Here is a 19,105-nt window from a genome sequence, read left to right as displayed (position 1 = left end):
GTTGTAGGGGTACCCGAGTGAATGTAATATGTGGCAACTGTGGTAAGAATGGGCATTATGCGAGAATGTGTTCAGAACCGAGAGCGAAGTGTGTCGAATGTGGAATGGAAGGGCATGTATCAAGTGTATGTAGACGAAAGAGGGTGACTGTGACAGCGAATTCGGGAAACTGAGTGTGAAGGGGGTTCAAATGGGTGGATCCTCCAGGATGCAAGCGGTGCGTGATGCATGTACGTGAGGGGTTGTTGCATGAGGATCAGCAATTTGTTTTAATAGAGTATGGTAAAAAACGTAAGAAAGGGAAGAACGTAAGTAAACTGAATGGTCGTAAGTTGTGTGATAGGGGTGTGAGTGCCAAAGTGGAAATGAGTGATAAAGCGTGCAATACGGATGAATGTGATGGTATGGATAGAACATATAGCATATGCGGGTTTGATATAACTGAGTTGACTGAACGTGTAGGGGTTGGTGAGCGGTTGGAGGTGAGCGAAAGTGTAAGAGTAAGAGAGCGTAGCAGTGATAGACGAGTGATTGAAAGCATGAATGAATCGTTGCAAAGAATTGGAAAGGTCAATGAGCGAATGGGATGGGTTAGTTGAAGAATTGGGGAGGTATTTGGGAACGAGTTAGAGGGTATAGATGAGATTGTGGATGAAATTGAGAGTGGTAATAGTGAAGAAGATAGCGTGAATCTGAGAGAGAATGGAGGAGAAGATGTGAGTTTGAATGTTGCTAGAAGAGAGAATGATTCTGAGAGAATGATTGCGTGCCCGCGAACGCGATCTAGAGGACCTGCTAGTGAGCATCCATGGGTGTTGCGTAAAGCGATTTGAAAGGGTGTGAAAGGTGTTGGTTGGGAAATGCTAAAAGGGGGAGAAATATAGAGGGATGAAGAAATTTGTTTTTATTTAGCATTTCCCAACGTTGAGAGAGAGAGAGAGAGAGAGAGAGAGAGAGAGAGAGAGAGAGAGAGAGAGAGAGAGAGAGAGAGAGAGAGAGAGAGTGTAATTGTCGTTGTGAGTGGTTCGGTTGTTGGAGTTGGTTTTACGGCTGTCTCTCTGTCTGTCGGTCTGTCGGGAGTTTTTCGTTTTTTTGGGGAGGTCTTGGGGAGTTGAGGTCCAACCTTGAAAGTGAACGGGGAGTTCGTCTGTTTTTTTCGGTACCGATATTGATGGTGCATGTGTCTCTTTTTTTGTTCGTTGTTGGTGGAGGGTTTGTTTGAAATTTTGTTTTGTGGTTTCTGTGTGCTGTGATTGGCGACCGTGGACCTTTACCCATCTCCAGCAACCGAAGATCAGGGTGAGTGTTGTTTTGTTTGAGGGTTAGAATTCCGCCACACTGTTAGAGGTGTAGAAAGGATGAGCTGGAGCATCGAAAGAAGAGTAGTGAATGTTCCAATAAAAAGAATTACAGGAAGAACTTCCGGATAGGAAGAAGTAAAACTGAAGATTAAAGTAGGAGATCTGGAGATAGACTTTAGATTTGTGGTGTTGGGAGACCAACAAATGCCTTGTTGTTTTCTATTTGGAGTAGATTTTTTTAGAATAAATAAGCTGACAATAGATGTAGAGAGAGGATTATTGTTGAAGGAGGAGTTGGTAGTAGCCAAGATACAGAATGAGTTGGTCTGCATGGCTAAGTTTGTAAGGTTAGTTAGTATGAATCAGAGTGAAAATAAGGACGTGCTAGAAGTCAGTGGGAGTGATAATGACTTGCTGACTTTGGAAGACATAGACCAAATGCAGCGAAGACATTCCTCAGTGAGTTAAAAGCCTGTGTAAGGAGTGGAACACCATTAAGATTATGGCCTTCAGTCTTAAGAGACTATGATAGATTTGCAGATAGGTTTGTCTTATGCAAAAGTACAGTATAGTCTACTTTTCAAGAGAATGGTTAGGTGAACTAGTATATGTACCCGTTTTTTCGGAAAGTGGTGCAGTGGAAATGTGTAAATTAATACATGATAGGTATGGCCATATGGGAAGATTTAAGTTAGTCGAATGCATGAAAGAGAGAATGTTTTCACCGTATTTGAGGAGAATTTGTGCGGATGTGGCGACTACGTGTGAAGAGTGTCAGAGAGGAAGGTATCAAAGAGTATATGTGAGCCCGCCTGTGCTGAAGTTGAGTTTGAAAGAGCCGTTTTAGTTAGTGGCGATTGATTGTGTTTCTTTCCCGCTAATTGTAAGAGGGAATGTGGGAGCAGTAGTGATGGTGGATCACAAGAGTAAGTTTGTGAGTTGTGTACCTGTGAAGAATAAGACGAGTGCAAATGTAGTGAGGTTGGTTGATACAATTTTGTTGCCTGCGTGTTTGAGAAGGCCTGTGTGAGTGTTGAGTGACGATGGGCTGAGTCTGTTGGAAGACTGTTTGAGCAAATGTTGAAAGAATGGGGAATAAAGCGTGTACTGACAACTCCCTACAAGCCTAGCACTAATGGGTTAGCTGAAAGAACCATTAGAACTTTGAGTGAGCTGTTACAAATGATGACTGAAAGAGAGAATGAATGGGATTTGTGGTTAGGTAAGGCTGTTTCAGTTCATAATGTGTCAGCACATAAAAGCACTGGCATATCCCCTAATGAATACGTTGTGAATTACAAGAGATTTATGAAGGCAATTATAAATTTAAGTGAGGAGGAGCAGGAGATGTGGAGACAAGCTAATGAAAGATTTGAGAGTTATAAAGTGGGGGATAAAGTGTTAAAGAAAACAGTCGAAAAGGGTAGACTCTCAGTAAATAACATGTGTGACAAATATGAAGGACCATATGTAGTAGGGAGAGTTTGGTCAGATGGATTGAGCTATGGATTATTGTGTGAAAATGAAAAAGGAGAAAAGAAGGAAATTCGAGCACACCATAATCAGTTAAGGAAATGGAGAGAACTCCCGGAATATTTAAGAATACATCTGATAACTGAAATCTTAGCAAGAGAGAAAGGTAGGGAGGTTATAGACAAAGAAGAGGATAGTTTCAGGGGAAATAAACAAGTAGTGATGGTTATGAAAAGAAAGAAATGTCAGAAAAAGCTAAAGTCTCTAAAGGAGTCAGAGAATGAAGTGGGAGAAAACACTTTTGCCAACTTGTTTGATGAAAGTTCGGTAGGTGGCAAATATGGTTTTGAAGGATTCGTTTGGGATACAGAAGGGATTGAATTAATAGCTACAAAGACAGCTATTGAAGAGAAAAGTAACTTGACAGAGGGATTGGAATTAACTAATACTAATAATACAGTACTTGTGGATTTCCATTGACAGAAGAGGTGGAGAAGAGGAGTGTAGGAGTAAATGTGAGTGAGCAAGAGTTAGGAGTACATGAAGTCGTAGTTGGGAAGAGCCCCAAGGATCTGGACTGGAGGAGGAAAGTAATGGGAGAGAGTGTAGAAGAGGTGTTAAGTATGTTATCAGGTACTGAAGAAATACAGCAAGCCTCAAGCCCAGAGAGTCTAAGTGGTCCAATTCATAAGTACAGGAAAGAGTGAATGAAGGTATGGGAGACAGAGACCATGGACACGCAGTCTGGGCCCGGTTGAGGAATATGAGGGGATAGCAGAGAGAGGCTTTTAGTGCAGGAAGGGTAAAAGTGGTTTGTCTTCTCTAGTAAGGGGAATGTGGTAGGTTTTTTTTTTTTTTTTAATTTTGAATGGGTTTAGTTTGAGAAGGGAAACAAAAATAGTAAGGTGATGTTTTGTTCTGCTTTTGCATTTATGTTTTTGTTACTGAGTTTTCAGTTATTTTTTTAGTAAATGTATTCAATAAATATTTTTATTTTGATTACTTCCAGTTCATTCTGAGCTTCAAGGAGAGCTAATTGTGTCATCTGTTTGCACATTGTTGCGGTGGACTACACCTTATTATTGCTACTGATAAGCATTCCTCTTTGTTTGATTAGAGAGAACCCTAATATTGTAAAGGGATATATATACTGTACATATATAAGTGTTCTCTTGTTTGGAATAAAGACTAAGTTTGAAGGGACAAATAAACACTAATTATATATATGTCCATATAATCTGTCTAATCCATTTTGTATGTATTGCTTACTATGTGATATGAAAATATAGCTGCTTGTGTTTAATCCCTAATCATTAAGAAGTTGTAGAAAGTTGGTGTGATTGAGCATGTATGTTGTAGTTGGTCTTGTTAAAAAGCTTTACAGTTTGCATTTTGCATTTTTGTGTGTACATATATGTTTGTCTGAGTTCTAATTTTGGCCACCCAGTAATGTAAAAGGGGCCCAAAATTCCATTTATTAGTTGTAAGTTAGTTTATAGAATAAATTAATATTAAGGAAAATTTAGTCTGAATAGCCTTACATATTTTCACTTGAAACCATCTGCCTTTACTTTATTTGACACTTTAATTGTCTCTTCTGGCTCCTACACCACTCCAGGGCCCTTACCCCTCTTGAAGAGCAGTTCTTGCAGAAACCCCTTACAATGGCCAACAACTCCCAAGACTTGGAGAGGTTGAGGCCCCTCAGTCATCTTCAGGGGATTAAGATCCCTCTGGCGACATTTCTTATGGTAGAACCCTATGCAGGAGGATCTGAGGGTTTCTGTAATGGTTGCAGCAGTCATTTGAAAATACCTTCTTTTGGAGGAGTTGCTAGATAGTCTCCACCCATGAAGCTGGAGGGCAGCTACATTGCTATAGCACCTTCTGTTGTGCTCCAGCACCAGAAGGTTGGGCAGTTAGAGCAACTCTCCTGGAATGTCCACCAGCAGGTGCTGCAGATCAGCATACCACTCAACCTGTGGCACAGGGGGGCAACCAGAGTCTCTGTAGACCCTTGGATAGTATAGCCCACTTAGTACCCTCAGCTGACTGAATGGAGGGAAGGCTTACATGTCCACGTTGTCTCTCAGATGTTGTAGGCACCTTGCACTGCCGCCCTATAGTCTAGTATTGGGAAGCAGTAGCAGCAACTTCATGTTGGTGGCCATTGTGAACAAGTCTATTGTGGGACCCTACTGCATATCCAACAGGCTGTTTGTTACTACCTGGTTTACTGACCAGTGACCGTCTTGTCCTGTTTGTTGACGTGGCAGACCACTGTTGTGTTATCAATCATGGCGACAACCAAGTGGTGGTGGTGCTTCTTCAGGGTCCATGTTCCCAAAGTGCATTTTCCAGAAGTGTGCCACCCACCCTTTTTGAGAGGTGTTGGAAAATACTAACATTTCTAGTACAGCTTGCTGAGGGGCCAGGTCCCTCCACAGCTACATGATCCTTTGCTTTCACCATCACTGGGATGGACTACGACAGGTCCTCCTTCAATTGGCGCCAAGCCTCCTTCATTTGCCACTTCAAGGGATCAGAGGTGTTCTCTGCCCTTCACAATCAGTTTCTCGAGGAAGGCCAGGCGGCCCAACAAGATCTGCCACCTCTTGGCCAGTGGGGAGGTCTGGAAGAGCAAGTCTAGAGAGATGTCCAAGAGTCCTATTCTCTCCTTCAAGAGAAAGGCTCTCGCCATCTCCTTGTCGAGTCTCATTCCCCAGTATTTGATACAAATCTTTGGTTCCAACCCAAGCTTGGGGAGGTTCACCACGATGCCTAACATCTGGAACAGGTCCAACACCATGTCCCTTGCTCTCTACTTCTTCTTTTGACAAGGCAAGGACGAGCCACTCAACCAGATACTACATCTTCATTGATGGATGCCTTTGGAATGCAACCAGGAGGAGACCAATTGGAAGACTTGTGAATAATTGGGGTGCCATTGCCAAGTCAAAACACAGAGCCCTTAACTAGTATGTCATGCCCTTGGTGACATACCATAGATACTTCCTGTAGCTAGGATGAATGGGGACGTGCAGGTAGGCATCCTGTAGGCCCAACAAGATCATGTAGTCCCCCTCTCTTACAGATGCCATAACTGACTGGGGCATCTCCATGGAGAAGGGTGTTTGTTCCAGGAACTCGTTCAGGGCCGACAGGTCTATTATTGGGTGTGACCCACCCAGGATGCTTTCCCCACCAGGAAGAGACAACTATAGAATCCAGAGGAGTTGTCCAACACGACCTCCACCATCCCCTTCTGTAGCATCGCTTTGACTTCTCTCTGGAGGGCTCTTGTCTTTGGCAAGTCTGGCCTGTAGAAGGGAACGGGATGGGTTGGGGGGTCAACGGTGCTCTCATTGGGCCGAAGGGTAGCCTGTACCCCTGCCATAGAACTGTCACTGTCCATTCTTCTGCCCCATACTGCTGCAACACTGTCCATTGTTGGCCAGGCACCTGCCTACTCGTGGCAGCTCAACAAGGAGGATTGTCTTCTCACTGTGATCCGCCTCTTTTCCCTGGTGTTCCTCCATCTGTGGGCAGGCTGGGAAAGTTAAAAGGTCTGCAGGGCCACATCCCTTCTTCTGCTGAGCCCACTACCAAACCCCTGTTGCCTATACCTAGGCCTCGAGGAGGAACACCTTTGGCTGGAATTTCTCTGCCTTCCCAGCAGGGTAGTTCTCCATCTCCAGGCACTCTGTCTTGGCTAAAGGGTAATTTGTGAGGTAAGAGGCCTGGGAGGACAGGGTGTCCATGACTCCTCCCTCCTGACCTCTATGGTTTCTGTAGCCTCTAAGGGAAAGTAGCCTGAAGAATCCTATAGTGGGCTATTCCGGAGATAATCAACTCTTCTGTGAGATGTTCCTCTGCACAACAGAGGAAGGATTCTCAACATCTCAGGATGGCATTCACCCAAATGTGCCCCGCCTGATGCACAACATAGGAGATTGCTTTTCTCGACGGGCCTAGATACATCCTGAAGGAGGGTCATCTCTAAGGAAAAACAGCATTCTGACATCTCTCAAACCAAGAGCTGGCTCTAATGGTTCTGGCTAATCCCAGTTCTATGTTGGAGGCCTCCACACCACTGAACTTCACAGGCAGTTGAGCAGTACATAGTTCCCTAGTCTACAGATTGTGGAATTGAGGGCAATGGGAAGGAAAGCAGCTTCTCCGACCTGGGTACAGCCAGGAAGTTCTTAGGCCTTGCCACCATATGTTGTCTATTTCCACAGTCAAGTCTTGACCAGGGGCAACACTGGGAAGCGGAACAAGTGCTTCACTTCGGGTAATGTCTATGCCACCTGTTCGAAGCTGGAGCACCACTCAGCATCTTTGCCAAGAGCTGCTGGCAGGTTGGAGAGACCTAGGTGGTGTTGGTGGTGATCCACCAAGTCCAGGAACCCCTGTTCCTTTTTGGGGGCCTCCAGGGGAACTAAATTGTCCTGTCCCTATGGGTCTGCGGCGCTCCTGTCTGCCTCGGTTCTGGCATTGTCAGATGTATCTCACAAGGGGGGTTTCCCTACTGGTGGAGGAAGCCTGTCTTCAAGGTTTGGCATCCAGCCTGCCCTTCATCCTCACTATGAGCCAATCTACACGGTGAAGCCCTGGTAGCACTGGGGATGGTGAGGACCTGTTTCTACTTTGGTCAGCATATCAACTTTTGGAGCTGAGAGAAGAGGAACAGGGTAATGACCTCATTGACTGAGGGCTGGATTCTCCGTCTAACCTCTCTGACCAGGGACAAGAGGCCCTGGCCCCCAAATCTTGCTGCTGGTTTTCTCTTTTTTCTTCCAATACACATACTGTTAATGTTTGCGTATTTGTTTTAATAAACTTTTTCATTATGGAGTTTTTTTTTTTTAAAGACTGACCACTTTCAGCACAGTTATAAACACTGATTCTCATTTACTGGTAGGAGTTCAATTTTCTAATAACATCAATTTTCTTTTATATCATCTATTTCTACTGCAATGATCTCTTGATTTAATGACTGACTGTATGGAATATATGAGCCACAGGGCCTGAAGTGGGAATAGGGAGGCTATTTTGTTGCATCACAGCAATGAATATATGAATGAATTATTTGTTAAAACACCCACAGTTGTACTACTTATCATTATAATTATGACAATAGTAGCTTTCGCATGTTTTCCGTTAAAATAAGACACTGAGTTCTGTCTACAAAATTTTTTTTTTATTCACACAGAGAAGCCCATACTAATGCATAAAAATTATGTATATCATTAACACTTTCATACATTTCAATAAATTAATCAAGAATATGACAAATGTTTAAATCAATTTGTATTTTTCATAGTTAACAAACCTGCGATCTTAACTTATGGATACTGTAATGAGAAGTTGGTCCCTTATGGTCGCCTACATCTTCGGTCCCTGCAGTGGAGGCTGAAAGAGTTTTGGTTCCCTTCAAGGGACCCTCCTCATTTTCAGGTTCCATTGTCACAAGAAGTAAGAGAGGACCTGTCGTCGTGGTTGAACGAGAGAAACTTGGCCAAAGGAATGACCCTACATTCTCCTCCTCCAGAGATTCTGTTCTCAGGTGCCTTTTAAGAGGGTTGGGGAGCACACTTGGAAGGTCTTGTAACATCCAGGGTTTGGACTTCGCATGAGCGGCAGCTTCACATCAACGTTCTGGAACTCAAAGCTGCCTTCCTAGCTCTTCAAGAATTTCAGGAGGGTGATAGAACACTTCGTAGTGCTCACGTCAGGCAACACCACTGTAGTGGCCTATGTAAACAAGCAGGGGGGGGCTGGTGTCATGCCAACTACACTCCCTGACAGTGCTCATTCATCAGTGAGCAATAGATCATACAGTGGACCTCTCCACCAGGTACAGTATACCCCAGGCAGGAGGAATGTAGTGATGGACAATCTGAGTCGTCGAAGTCAGGTCATAGGGGCAGAGTGGTCTCTGCACCAGGACATAGCAAACAGGCTCTTTCAACTGTGGGGATGGCCCTCAACAGACCTGTTTGCAACAAGGTTCAACAAGAAACTAGACGTCTTCTGTTCCATGGTTCCAGATCCCTTTGCAGTGGCAGAGGATGCCCTGTAAAACCCCTGGGACAATCTGGAGGGCTATGCCTTCCCTCCATTTTGCCTAATCTGTCGGGTCCTGAATAGGGTAAATGACCTCCCAGAGTCTCAGAATGACCCTAGTTGCTCCCATGTCACCTCATGAGGAATGGTTCCCTGATCTCCTATCCCTGCTGTCATATGCTCTGAGAGATTTCTGTGGCACAACCGCTCGGTAGGGTTCCGGTCTCTTCATGGCTGGAGACTATCAGTATCTCCTTCGAGCGATAGGCTTTTCTCGCAGAGCAGCATTGGAGATGTCTGGCTACGTAAGATCTTCTTCAGACATGTACCAGGGCAAGTGGGCCATTTACTGTGGCTGGTATCAACAACGGGGTCTCTCTCCAGCTGGAACTTCCGTTCAGCAAGTAGCAGACTTCCTTGTTTTTCTCCGCAGAGAGAAATGACTTTCTGTGTCTTCCATCAAGGACTACAGAGCTGCCTGAGTGCAGTTCTAAGTATAGTATGAGGAGTGTTGATCTTTCTTTTTCATGAGATGATCTCAATGCTTCTCAAGAGCTCTGAGCAGCCTTGTCCTCCAAAATAACTAGGACCACCCAGTTGGGACCTGACTTTGGTACTAGGCAGCTTCACCCATGCTCCTTTTGAGCCTTTATGCTGTGCATCAGACAGGAACTTGACTCTCAAGATGGATTTCCTGTTGGGCCTGGCCTCTCCGAAACGAGTTGGTGAACTCCATGGCCTATCCTTTGATGTCAAACATGCAAGGGGTGGACGTCCGTAGCCATCGAATTTGTCCTGGAATTCGTGGCTAAGACTCAAAACCCCTCTTCTCATGATGACAGATTTGAATCCTTTTCCATTCCATCTCTTAATGACTTTGTTGACAACAATCCGGACAAATTGCTCCTTTGCCCCATCAGAGTACTACAATGCTACCTGAAAAGGGCTCTTCATCTCAGACAGGGGTGCCAAAGACTTTTCCTTAGCACTGGCCAGAACAAGCAAGAAGTGTAAAAAAATACAATCTCCTTTTGGTTTCGTAAAACTATCAGACAAGCTTATGGTTCAACTTCATGCCCCAGTCCTAACACAGTACATGCAAGAGCACATGATGCTAAGAGGGATAGGCCCTTCTTTGGCATTCAAAAAGAACTTGTCTGTTCAAAGGATTTTGAAAGCTGGCACTTGGCTTCGTCAGACCACCTTCACTTCCTTCTATCTGCGGAACGTTGCCCACAGGTCCTTGGACACTTTTTCCTTGGGTCCAGTGGTGGCTGCTCAATAGGTTGTGTAACTCATCCAGTGCCCCTAGCGGGACAGTTTGTATATGACCTAAGATGATGGTAAGAAAGTGAGAATGAATGTGATTGGTATCTTTCCTTTTCCTTTCTCTTCTTCTCTACCCAGTGGGCAATGAGAAATCATTCCATCGTGTGCTGGATCGGGTTCAATACAAGTGAGACTGCGGCATTTTTGTTGAAGTTTGCTTATTCCTACATGAATATTTACACTTTTGTAAAAGCAAGTCCCTTCTCTCTCTAGCAAGGGGAGAGAGGATTGATAGCAAACTATTGGTGGCTACGAAGGTTTGTTATCTACAGATATAGTTCTTTAACTTCCTTCTACATTGTCGCATTACACTGTACGAAGGTCCAGAAGTCTGGCTGTTAAATAATCACTTATTTATCATGCCAGAGGCTTTGGTTTCCTTCCACAGGTTTCTTAAAGCCAGGAAGAGTTACCAGGTGTGCTGAACCTCCAGTCGGTTCCAGACCTTCTTTCCTCCCTCCAAAAGTTGAGACCCAGGTTTGTTCCGCATATGAACAAATGACAAATTTTTGTGATCAATTTGTATTTTCATAGACAACAAACCTGCAGTCTTAACTTACACAGTCCACCTCTAGCCACCCCTCAATCAAGTTACCAAGGCTGGAAGAAGCTGAGGGGTCACCTCCTCGATTCATATGCAATGGAGGTGACAGTTACCACCTTAGCCTATCAACCTATCTCGTTGCTACCAATCCCTTGTGTGTTTTCTTTTTACCGGTTTCCAGCTTGTAAATCATAATTTATCTTAAAAGATTATAAGGAGTTCATGTACAATCTTTTGCAATGTTGGCAAAATCTGCAATATAAGTTTAACCTCACTCAGTCACATCAAATACCTGCGTGCTGTGGGCTGAGAGATATGCTGTTCTCTATGCAAAATGGGGACAGTATTAAACACTTTAAGCATCTTCCATACAATCCAAAGATTAATTATAATCTGCCTTTTACTTTCAATCTGCTCTTTTAAGTTTCTTTCCATCAAATATCTAAATTCTTCAATTTTACTTTAATCTGATTTCCACTCTCACTTAGGGCCAAATATGTGACCTAGTGGTCCCGTCAAACTACAGTTTACAGTAATAATATAAACAATAATGCAAACTAACCTTGAACAAGAAGATAAGGCTTCCCACTCTGATCCCCATTTCCTATAACATTGGAAGCGACACATTCGTAACTTCCATTGTCTTTTAATGTTGCATTATCAATAATAAGATCAGAAAGATGTAGATCTGATTCTTCACGAGTCTCAACACTGTACCTAAAAAATAAGCATATCACAATCCAGTTAATATGATATACTGTAATTTACATAAAATATACAGCTCATAACAAAAATTGTCACTAAGCATATAACACATTTGTTACTTGCCAGCCTTGACCTTGGCAAAGGAATGCTGTGAAATGGCTAACAGTAAAACAAAAAACAAAACTGAGAAACATGGAAAGAAGATGAATACTAACCTTCGGTACTCTTTTTAGTCAAGTTACTGCAAGGCATAATTATACTCAGTTAACAATTAATTACATTTACTCAACAATTAAAACAATAGTGTACAAATTAATTAAAATTAGGAGCACAGGTGATTAATCAAATAAGCTTTATAGCCTTAAAGTACGGTGGTAAAACAAAGTGAAATTCCTTGTCCGGTTGTAAGTGGATGAGTCCAGGCAATGAATGAAAGGTCGAGCTGAGAGTGTCCTTGGTCACTCACGATAAAGGCATTCCTCTGGAAGAGAGAGGTGTCGAATTAACTGTAGAATTGGTGAGAACTGAAGCCCTAATACCATGCAATTGAAATAAGGATTCATTAATTAACAATGTGCCCACGAATGGCACAGCCAATTGAAACTCAATTATATCATACTGTTCACAAATTTCAATTAACTAGCATGCAAATGAACAGTGGCCGTGGCTGAAAAAAGACTGGACTAGGTATCAAAAGGAGGGTTTATGGAGATGAATGCAGAGAGAGAAATACAGTAAACCCCCGTATTTGTGGGGAATGCGTACCACACCCCCCTGCGAATAGCTAAAATCGGCGCATACTTAAAACCCTCCTAAAAACACTTAGAACTGCCTATTTTGATGGTTCAAACACAAAAAAAAAAAAAAAAACAAAAAAAAAAAATGCTTATACAGGTATTATCCCACTTATGACAGGGCTGGGTTCTAAAAAACCTATCGTTTGTTGGACAAAACATATCTCGAATATAGCCTAGCCAACACTACAGTATTCAGTAGCATGTATACATTTAAGGTAGCCTAGCCTACACTATACAGTACAGTAAAGCCACCCATTTGTGGTCTCATGATTTGTGGATTTCTCTATGGAACATATACATGTATACACCTTATTCACGGTAAATTTCCCCATTCGCAGTATTTTTCACTGAAAAATATTCACTAATTACTGTATTTTCATGTCATTTTCATGACTAAATGTACTTTTTGTGATAAAACGATTAAAATACATATGTACCCAGGTAGTGCTCAAGTTACGATAATTCGCCTTATGATAATTCCATGGGGTAAGCAAGTAATATCGATACGACAATATTTAGAAAATATTATAAAATTTCGCGCGGGCGAAGGCAGCAGTGTACAATCAGGCAGCGAGAGAGACCAAATTACAAAAGACCAACTTCTTTTCCTTCATCTCTTTATCCCATCTTCCAGTTAAAAATGTAAAAGAAAATGATAAAAGTATTGTTAGTAGTAATGTTATGCTCTTGCATAAGGCATACTGCCATAAACAACCGAACGAGAAACTATTGTTTTGCTTATAACCGAATCGGATAACAACAGCAGTTTTGCTTGTATTTAACCATCGAACAGTAATAAAAAATTACTGTAGTTATAGTACAAATGAAGTTAATTAGAATAGGAGACATAAATTTTTACATTATACCCTTATTCAGTATGGATAAAAGATTGGCAAGGAAATATACTGCTAAATTTAAGCTGTTTAAGCTGTAAGTTGTAGCTGAAGCTGAGAAAACACTGTTCAAGCTGCTAACGACTATAAATTATTGTGCATGGGCAACATGGATGAAACTCGACCGTAATTAAAATTGGGGAGGAAGAATTTTAATCAAAACTACTGGGCATGAAAGAACACATTACTGTACTGCTATTTTTATGCTGATAAACAATAAATATGTAAAGCTCATGTTATGAGGAAAGCAAGTGAAAATAACAAACGGAATCTTGATTTTTTTTTACACAAAACAAACATGCCCCAAATGGCCAAAGTCATCTATTAACAAAAAAAAATAGCTAAATTAATTTCACAACGAGACGTACTTAAGTTATATTTCGACTTAAAAACACTTCGTATAACAAAAAATTACCTTGCCCCACATAAATAAAGTATCTAGAGATTCATTTATGCTAACTATACAAGTAAGAAAAGCACTCTTGAACTGAGTTAAACACAGTAAAATATAACTTATCATGTAATCAATTTCCAAACCAAAACATTGATCACTCTGATTGCAATTTGTAATACAAAAGCAATATAATATATACTGTACAATATTATTGGATACAGTGAAGTAATGCATAACATTTTAAAGGATCCATGGAAAAGATGCATATTCGTTATGTTGATGTTTGTATGATACAATATTATTACGTAAATATAGAGTACAGTATAATGTAGGCTAGGCTGCCATATATGTATACGATAATATGATAGTGTAGGCTAAGCTAATTCTTGTTTGTTATTCAATTTCTCTTTGTATTGAATTATCATAAGTTACTCTGCATGAACCTCCAGAATTATTATATAGAATATACTTAATAGTGTAGGCTAGGCTACCATATTTGTATACATGTTACTGTACTGAATGCCCCAGCGTAGGCTAGGCTATATTCGAGAACCTTTTTTTCCAACAAACGAAGGGTTTTTTGGAACCTAACCCAAATGTAAGCAGGATACTACCTGTATAAGCATTTTTTGAGTTTTTTTTTGTATCTGAACTATCAAAATAAGCAGTTCTAAGTGTTCTTAGAAGGGTTTTAAGTATTCGTGGATTTTAGCTATTTACGGGAGGGTGTGGTATGCATCCCCCAAATATGGGGGGGGGTTTATTGTCTATGTCCATAGAGAAATCCGCGAATCGGTGAGTCCGCGAATATGGGGGGTTTACTACATGTGATGGAGCCCGCGATTTACTTGGAGGGTTTGTTAAAAAGTTGAGAAATATTTCAGTAGGAGGAAAAACAGGCTGCCAAAATAATTGAGTTACCTTAGGCTTACCATAGAAGTCCAAAGGAATGCTCCAGTATATGGGTATCCTAAACTAAGGTCCGTCACATCTGGGGCAAGGGTTGAAGGACCTGTGGAATGGGTGAGCAAGAACTGTGGACGTCCGCTCACTATCAGAGCCAAAACACAAGAATGAACTCAGACCAGGCACGCCCAACTCATGACAAAACCGGAGCTGCTCAGGGTCCAATATGGCCGCCGCTTCTGGTAACGACTGCAATCCTTGTGGCAGCTCTCTCTCACAGTAAACTATAACGAACAAGAGATTGGCGGCAGCGGAGGAATTAGCACAAGGAGGACAAAAATGAGAGGAGTATACTATATGGGCAGTCCTTTGCACTTTGTTTGCACGGGGGCCATTTTATGAGCGAGGGTTAACCCTGCACATAAAATAGCCCCCCATTTTAGTACACATTTTGCCCTTAAGAGGACAAAGGGTCTGCAAGAACAGAGTTAACCTGAGTGAATATAAATTACTCTAAATGAAGGAGTGGTTTTGGCTGGCTGGCCATCTAAGCATATTCTCTTGTACATAGAATAACAGGGCACTACTACCTCTTAGAACATGTGCTTGCGCTTATTTAAAAGAAGTACTGTCTGTGGGATACTGGCTAAAACTGAATATTAGGGTAACTCGACATCAAGGTCACAAAGTTGAACTAATCGAATTCCACACAGACTCAAGCTAGCACAGCACTATATGTTAACTCTAGGTTACTAATTAAATGCAGCCTACAACAAGTAATAGGTGGTCTAAATTTTACATAAAAATACCCAGATTTAAGGCTAAGAATAATGTGCCTACCTTTACAGTATTTAAGGAATGTACTGTCTGTGGGGTTGACTAAATTGAACAGATCCAAGCAAAGTGATAACCTAGCTCACAGGTGAGTGATATATCCCTACGATAAACGAACATGTTAAATACAGGTGGGAATGTTGAGCTGCATCCCAAACATTTAGTACTAATACTAAAAATAAGGTTAAAAATTATACAACTGGGTATCTCAATTGTAAAATACCACATCGACATGCTGGCATGCAACAAAATACATATATAGCAAGGACATGTTCTTCAGCTTGTTGAGCTAAAGAACAGATGTAGCTCAGTACAAAATAAATTTTCAATACATCAATACTGATTAAAAGTAGGAGACAACCCTAAACATCTTTTCTGGATCAAGGGCTAGGATTGCTCTAATAAGCTAAGGAACTGTAAGTATAAAATGTAAGTGCCACGAGAGCTCGGTGGCTCTGTTAACTACCTGGGCCCTCTACACCCCTTACTCCTCTTCCTTCTTGGTTTCTTCTTCTCTTTAGGCTTAGGTTTCCTAGTGGGAACCTGGGCATGTGGCTCCAGAGGAGGACAAGAAGACTCTTGGGCTAGACTGGGGCCTGCAATACAATTACCCTCTACACATAGATCTGGACTGTGGGTGTTACGCCATTTGGCGAAGTAGGCACTCAGTTGGTCACTGCCTCCACTGCTGCGTCAACCTGGGCAGAGGTGGATCTGACTAGTCTGGCTATCTTTTGCATTTTAACCTTCCCAGCGGTGACCATCTTAGATAGGACTTCTTGGTGATGATTGTCCGTCAGTCATAATTTCTGGGGACGGTAGTGGAGAAGAGGAGGTGGCTGGAAGTGTGAGAGGCTCGAAAGGTACAAGGGCCAGGCCTTTAGGCGCAAGAAGGGCCGGATTTGGATCTCCTGAAGGGAGGTCGGCAGCAAGCGCTGGCACTGGTGCTAAGACAGGCTCAGGCACAAGACTTGGAGAAGAGATGTGTGAGGCTTTGGGACCAAAAGGGCAGGACGTCCAGGTTTGTACAAGTGGCAAAGAACCAGAATCTGACAATGGTGTGGGCTCAACGACTGGGTGGGATGGAACGTTATAATGGCCAGGCACAGGCACTGGCTGTGGCTCAATTGCAGGAATGGGGTGATCATCAGCTTCTGACAGAGACTAGGAAGGGGCAGGACCCATGGACAGCCCAGGAAGGGGCTCAGGAGATCCTGTCCTAGTGACCCTCAATTGGAGCATTGGGAGTGCCAGCCTCCAATTATTAATGCCTATAAAATAGTTGCAGGCTTGTTCTCTTCAATGATGGCCCCATTGGGTACCTTGTCTCACCTTAAAAGGGAGGTTTGAGTACCAGTGTCCCTGAAGGCAGAGACCTATTGAGAGCAATAACGACCTCCCCAAAGGCAAAGACCTCAAGAAGGGCCCTAACGAGGATGAATGAGCAGCAACCAAAGCAACATCATGGCAGTTTTCCTTCCGGGACAATCCTTGAAATTTGCAGAATGTCCCTACTTCTTACAATTTGAATAATAAACCTTGCTATAATCCCTACGAAGAGTGGTTACAGTCTGGGTAGGTTGGGAGTTCTGGTTAGAGGAGGCTCCCCCTTTTAGCCTTACATTGGGCTTCTAAAGCCCTATTTTCTTGCAGTATTCATATACAGGTGGATTTGAGAGGTGCCCATTCTTTGGTCGGACAGCCAAGGCAGTGGGGTCAGGAGGAACTATGCGCCTATGGGAGGTGCTGGAGGATGGGTGGTAGGTCTCGTAACCATCAGCCATACGGCAGCAGTCAGTAAGTAATCTTGGCTGTTTCTCGCTAATGTAGAGAGCCAAGAGGCTGGGTGTATAACGGAATATGTCCTTGAGGAAGAACCGGTTTAACAGGTCCATAAACTCCTTGCACTCCAGGGCATCGTTCCTCCACTGCACAGGTCGGATCTTCTTGGAGCACCAGTCGGATCAGGTTTGGCTGACCTCCTTGGGAAGTTGGGAAGACCTCACCGTCTTTGTCTCCAACGCTCAGGTGTGATCTCATAGGCCTTTGCTATGGCCTTCCTGACCTCCTCAAGGTTCCCTTCACCATTTTCCAAAGAATTCAGGGCGTCTTATCCCTTTTCGGCCAGGTATTTGGCCAGGATCATGGTCTTTTTGAACTAGTAGGCTTGTACTCATTGAAGACAGTTTCAATGTGCTCCAGCCACTCCTCTGGCTCAGAGTCATTCCAGGGACAGATGAGGCCATTTATGTTTGATACAATGGAATGAGAGGAGGCAATGGATAGGTTAGTGGCTCGGTGCTAAGGCACTATCCTGCTTTAATTTCTCGAGCTCGAGTTCCTTCCCCTTCTATCACTGCTTCTCTTTCTCTTGACCCTCCTTCCCTTTCTCTTGACACTACTTCTCTTCCTTTTGAAGCTCCTTTTCTTTTCTCTTTTGGTGCTCCCTCTCTTCTCTTTCCTTTCCTCTTGACAATCCCTTTCTTCCTTTTCTTGTCTCTAATTTCCAGTTTCAATGACTTGCTCTTGGACCCACTGGATCAGTTCAAGGCCATACCTTTCCCTATGTCGGTGACATGTTGCCATTACTTAGAGCGGAGTCTAACCTTCCCAAAAAATGCTCAAAGGTTTAGTGGCCATGCAAGCAATTGTGCGGAACTGTAAAAGGCACTCTGTACTAGGCAGTGTATGCAAAATACGAAAGTGAGCCTGTCTAGGATACACTTGTAAAACAAAATGGTTCCAAAGAACTAAGTATGTGGCACTCCACAGGATTGGCAAGTGGGTGCAGATGGTATAAAATATGTGGCTCATCTACACACAAAGTGAAGCGGCACTAGCTATCATGAAGCACAACTAACATAGGCCAAGACAAATGCACTAGGCACTATTAAAATTTGAGGATTAACACAATGCACAGGTCATAGCCTACAATGCAGCAGCATGAATATTTGGAAGACAATGCATGAGTCAAAACCTATAAAGGCCAAGGTGTAAGTATTGTAACATGCTGCATGGGTCAGAGCCTACAAATGCAAGGGAGTGAGTATAACACAATGCAAGGGTCAAAGCCTACAAATGCAAAGTTGTGATTATCTGGACTCAAGGCACGGGTCAAAGCCTGCAATGCAAGGGTATGATTACTGAAACACCACACATGGGTCGAAACCTACAAATGCAAATGCAAAAGTATAATTATGTGAATTTGTTTAACCAGCCCACAGACATGGTGGTAACAGGAGCAGAGGTGGTTCAATTAGAACAGAGTGGAGTTAATCAAAGGCACATTCAGTGCAACAAGAGGCACCACAAGGTTGTACTGTGTTAGTAACACACAAAATAAAAGGGGCCACACAGTTACAAAATTTAGGTATAATAAGCACAAATAGGTGTGAGGACACAAGGAATGAGTAGTACACAAATGCTATTAGTTTAAAAAGTACAAGGCAGTTAATGGTTTTGGCAAATTACAATATTACAATGTAATATATAGGACATAGTAGCCCCGTACTTTAAATTGATAGGTTAGCAACACAAGGGGGAGTAGGCTAAGCAATTAGTCTGAGAATATAAAATTCTAAATAGGACTGCTTAGTAAAATTAATATAATGCCTAATCCCTCTGATGAGCTAAATAATCTAGCAGGGTGGAAAGCAAATGCAATATCTGTGCTAAATAATCTAGTGGGGTGGAAAGCAATATCTAACACCCTAAGTGATATTTAAGATAAAAGATTTAAGATAAAAGAACTCTCTCTCTATCTCAAAATCTAACTACACCAGTAACATTCCCTAGCGAACTGCATACGCCTACCCCACTAAAATTAAAACCAAGACATGATTAGTATGCATAAATTTACG

General features: G+C 42.4%; 1 protein-coding gene and 1 long non-coding RNA gene across 3 annotated transcripts in view; both read right to left on the bottom strand.

Moving 5' to 3' along the window:
* The window catches only part of Ptp69D (Protein tyrosine phosphatase 69D), a 752,166-nt gene that overhangs the window by 537,535 nt on the left and 195,526 nt on the right, over nucleotides 1–19,105 (bottom strand). For both annotated transcript variants that reach the window (XR_010849719.1, XM_067084316.1), the window contains exon 6: nucleotides 11,279–11,433. Coding sequence is in view for 1 of the 2 variants with exons in the window: in XM_067084316.1 (XP_066940417.1) it covers nucleotides 11,279–11,433 (155 nt within the window). In the remaining variant the exon portion in view is untranslated. The remainder of the gene's footprint in view (nucleotides 1–11,278; nucleotides 11,434–19,105) is intronic.
* On the bottom strand, nucleotides 11,686–14,575 carry LOC136826837 (uncharacterized). Its single transcript, XR_010849720.1, has 2 exons — nucleotides 14,438–14,575; nucleotides 11,686–11,902 (listed from the first exon to the last, which is right to left on the bottom strand). It is a non-coding gene; the product is annotated as an uncharacterized lncRNA (long non-coding RNA).

Source organism: Macrobrachium rosenbergii, chromosome 41 (genome assembly GCF_040412425.1).
Source record: "Macrobrachium rosenbergii isolate ZJJX-2024 chromosome 41, ASM4041242v1, whole genome shotgun sequence".
NCBI classification, from domain to species: domain Eukaryota; kingdom Metazoa; phylum Arthropoda; class Malacostraca; order Decapoda; family Palaemonidae; genus Macrobrachium; species Macrobrachium rosenbergii.
This window is presented reverse-complemented; position numbering and strand designations above follow the sequence as displayed.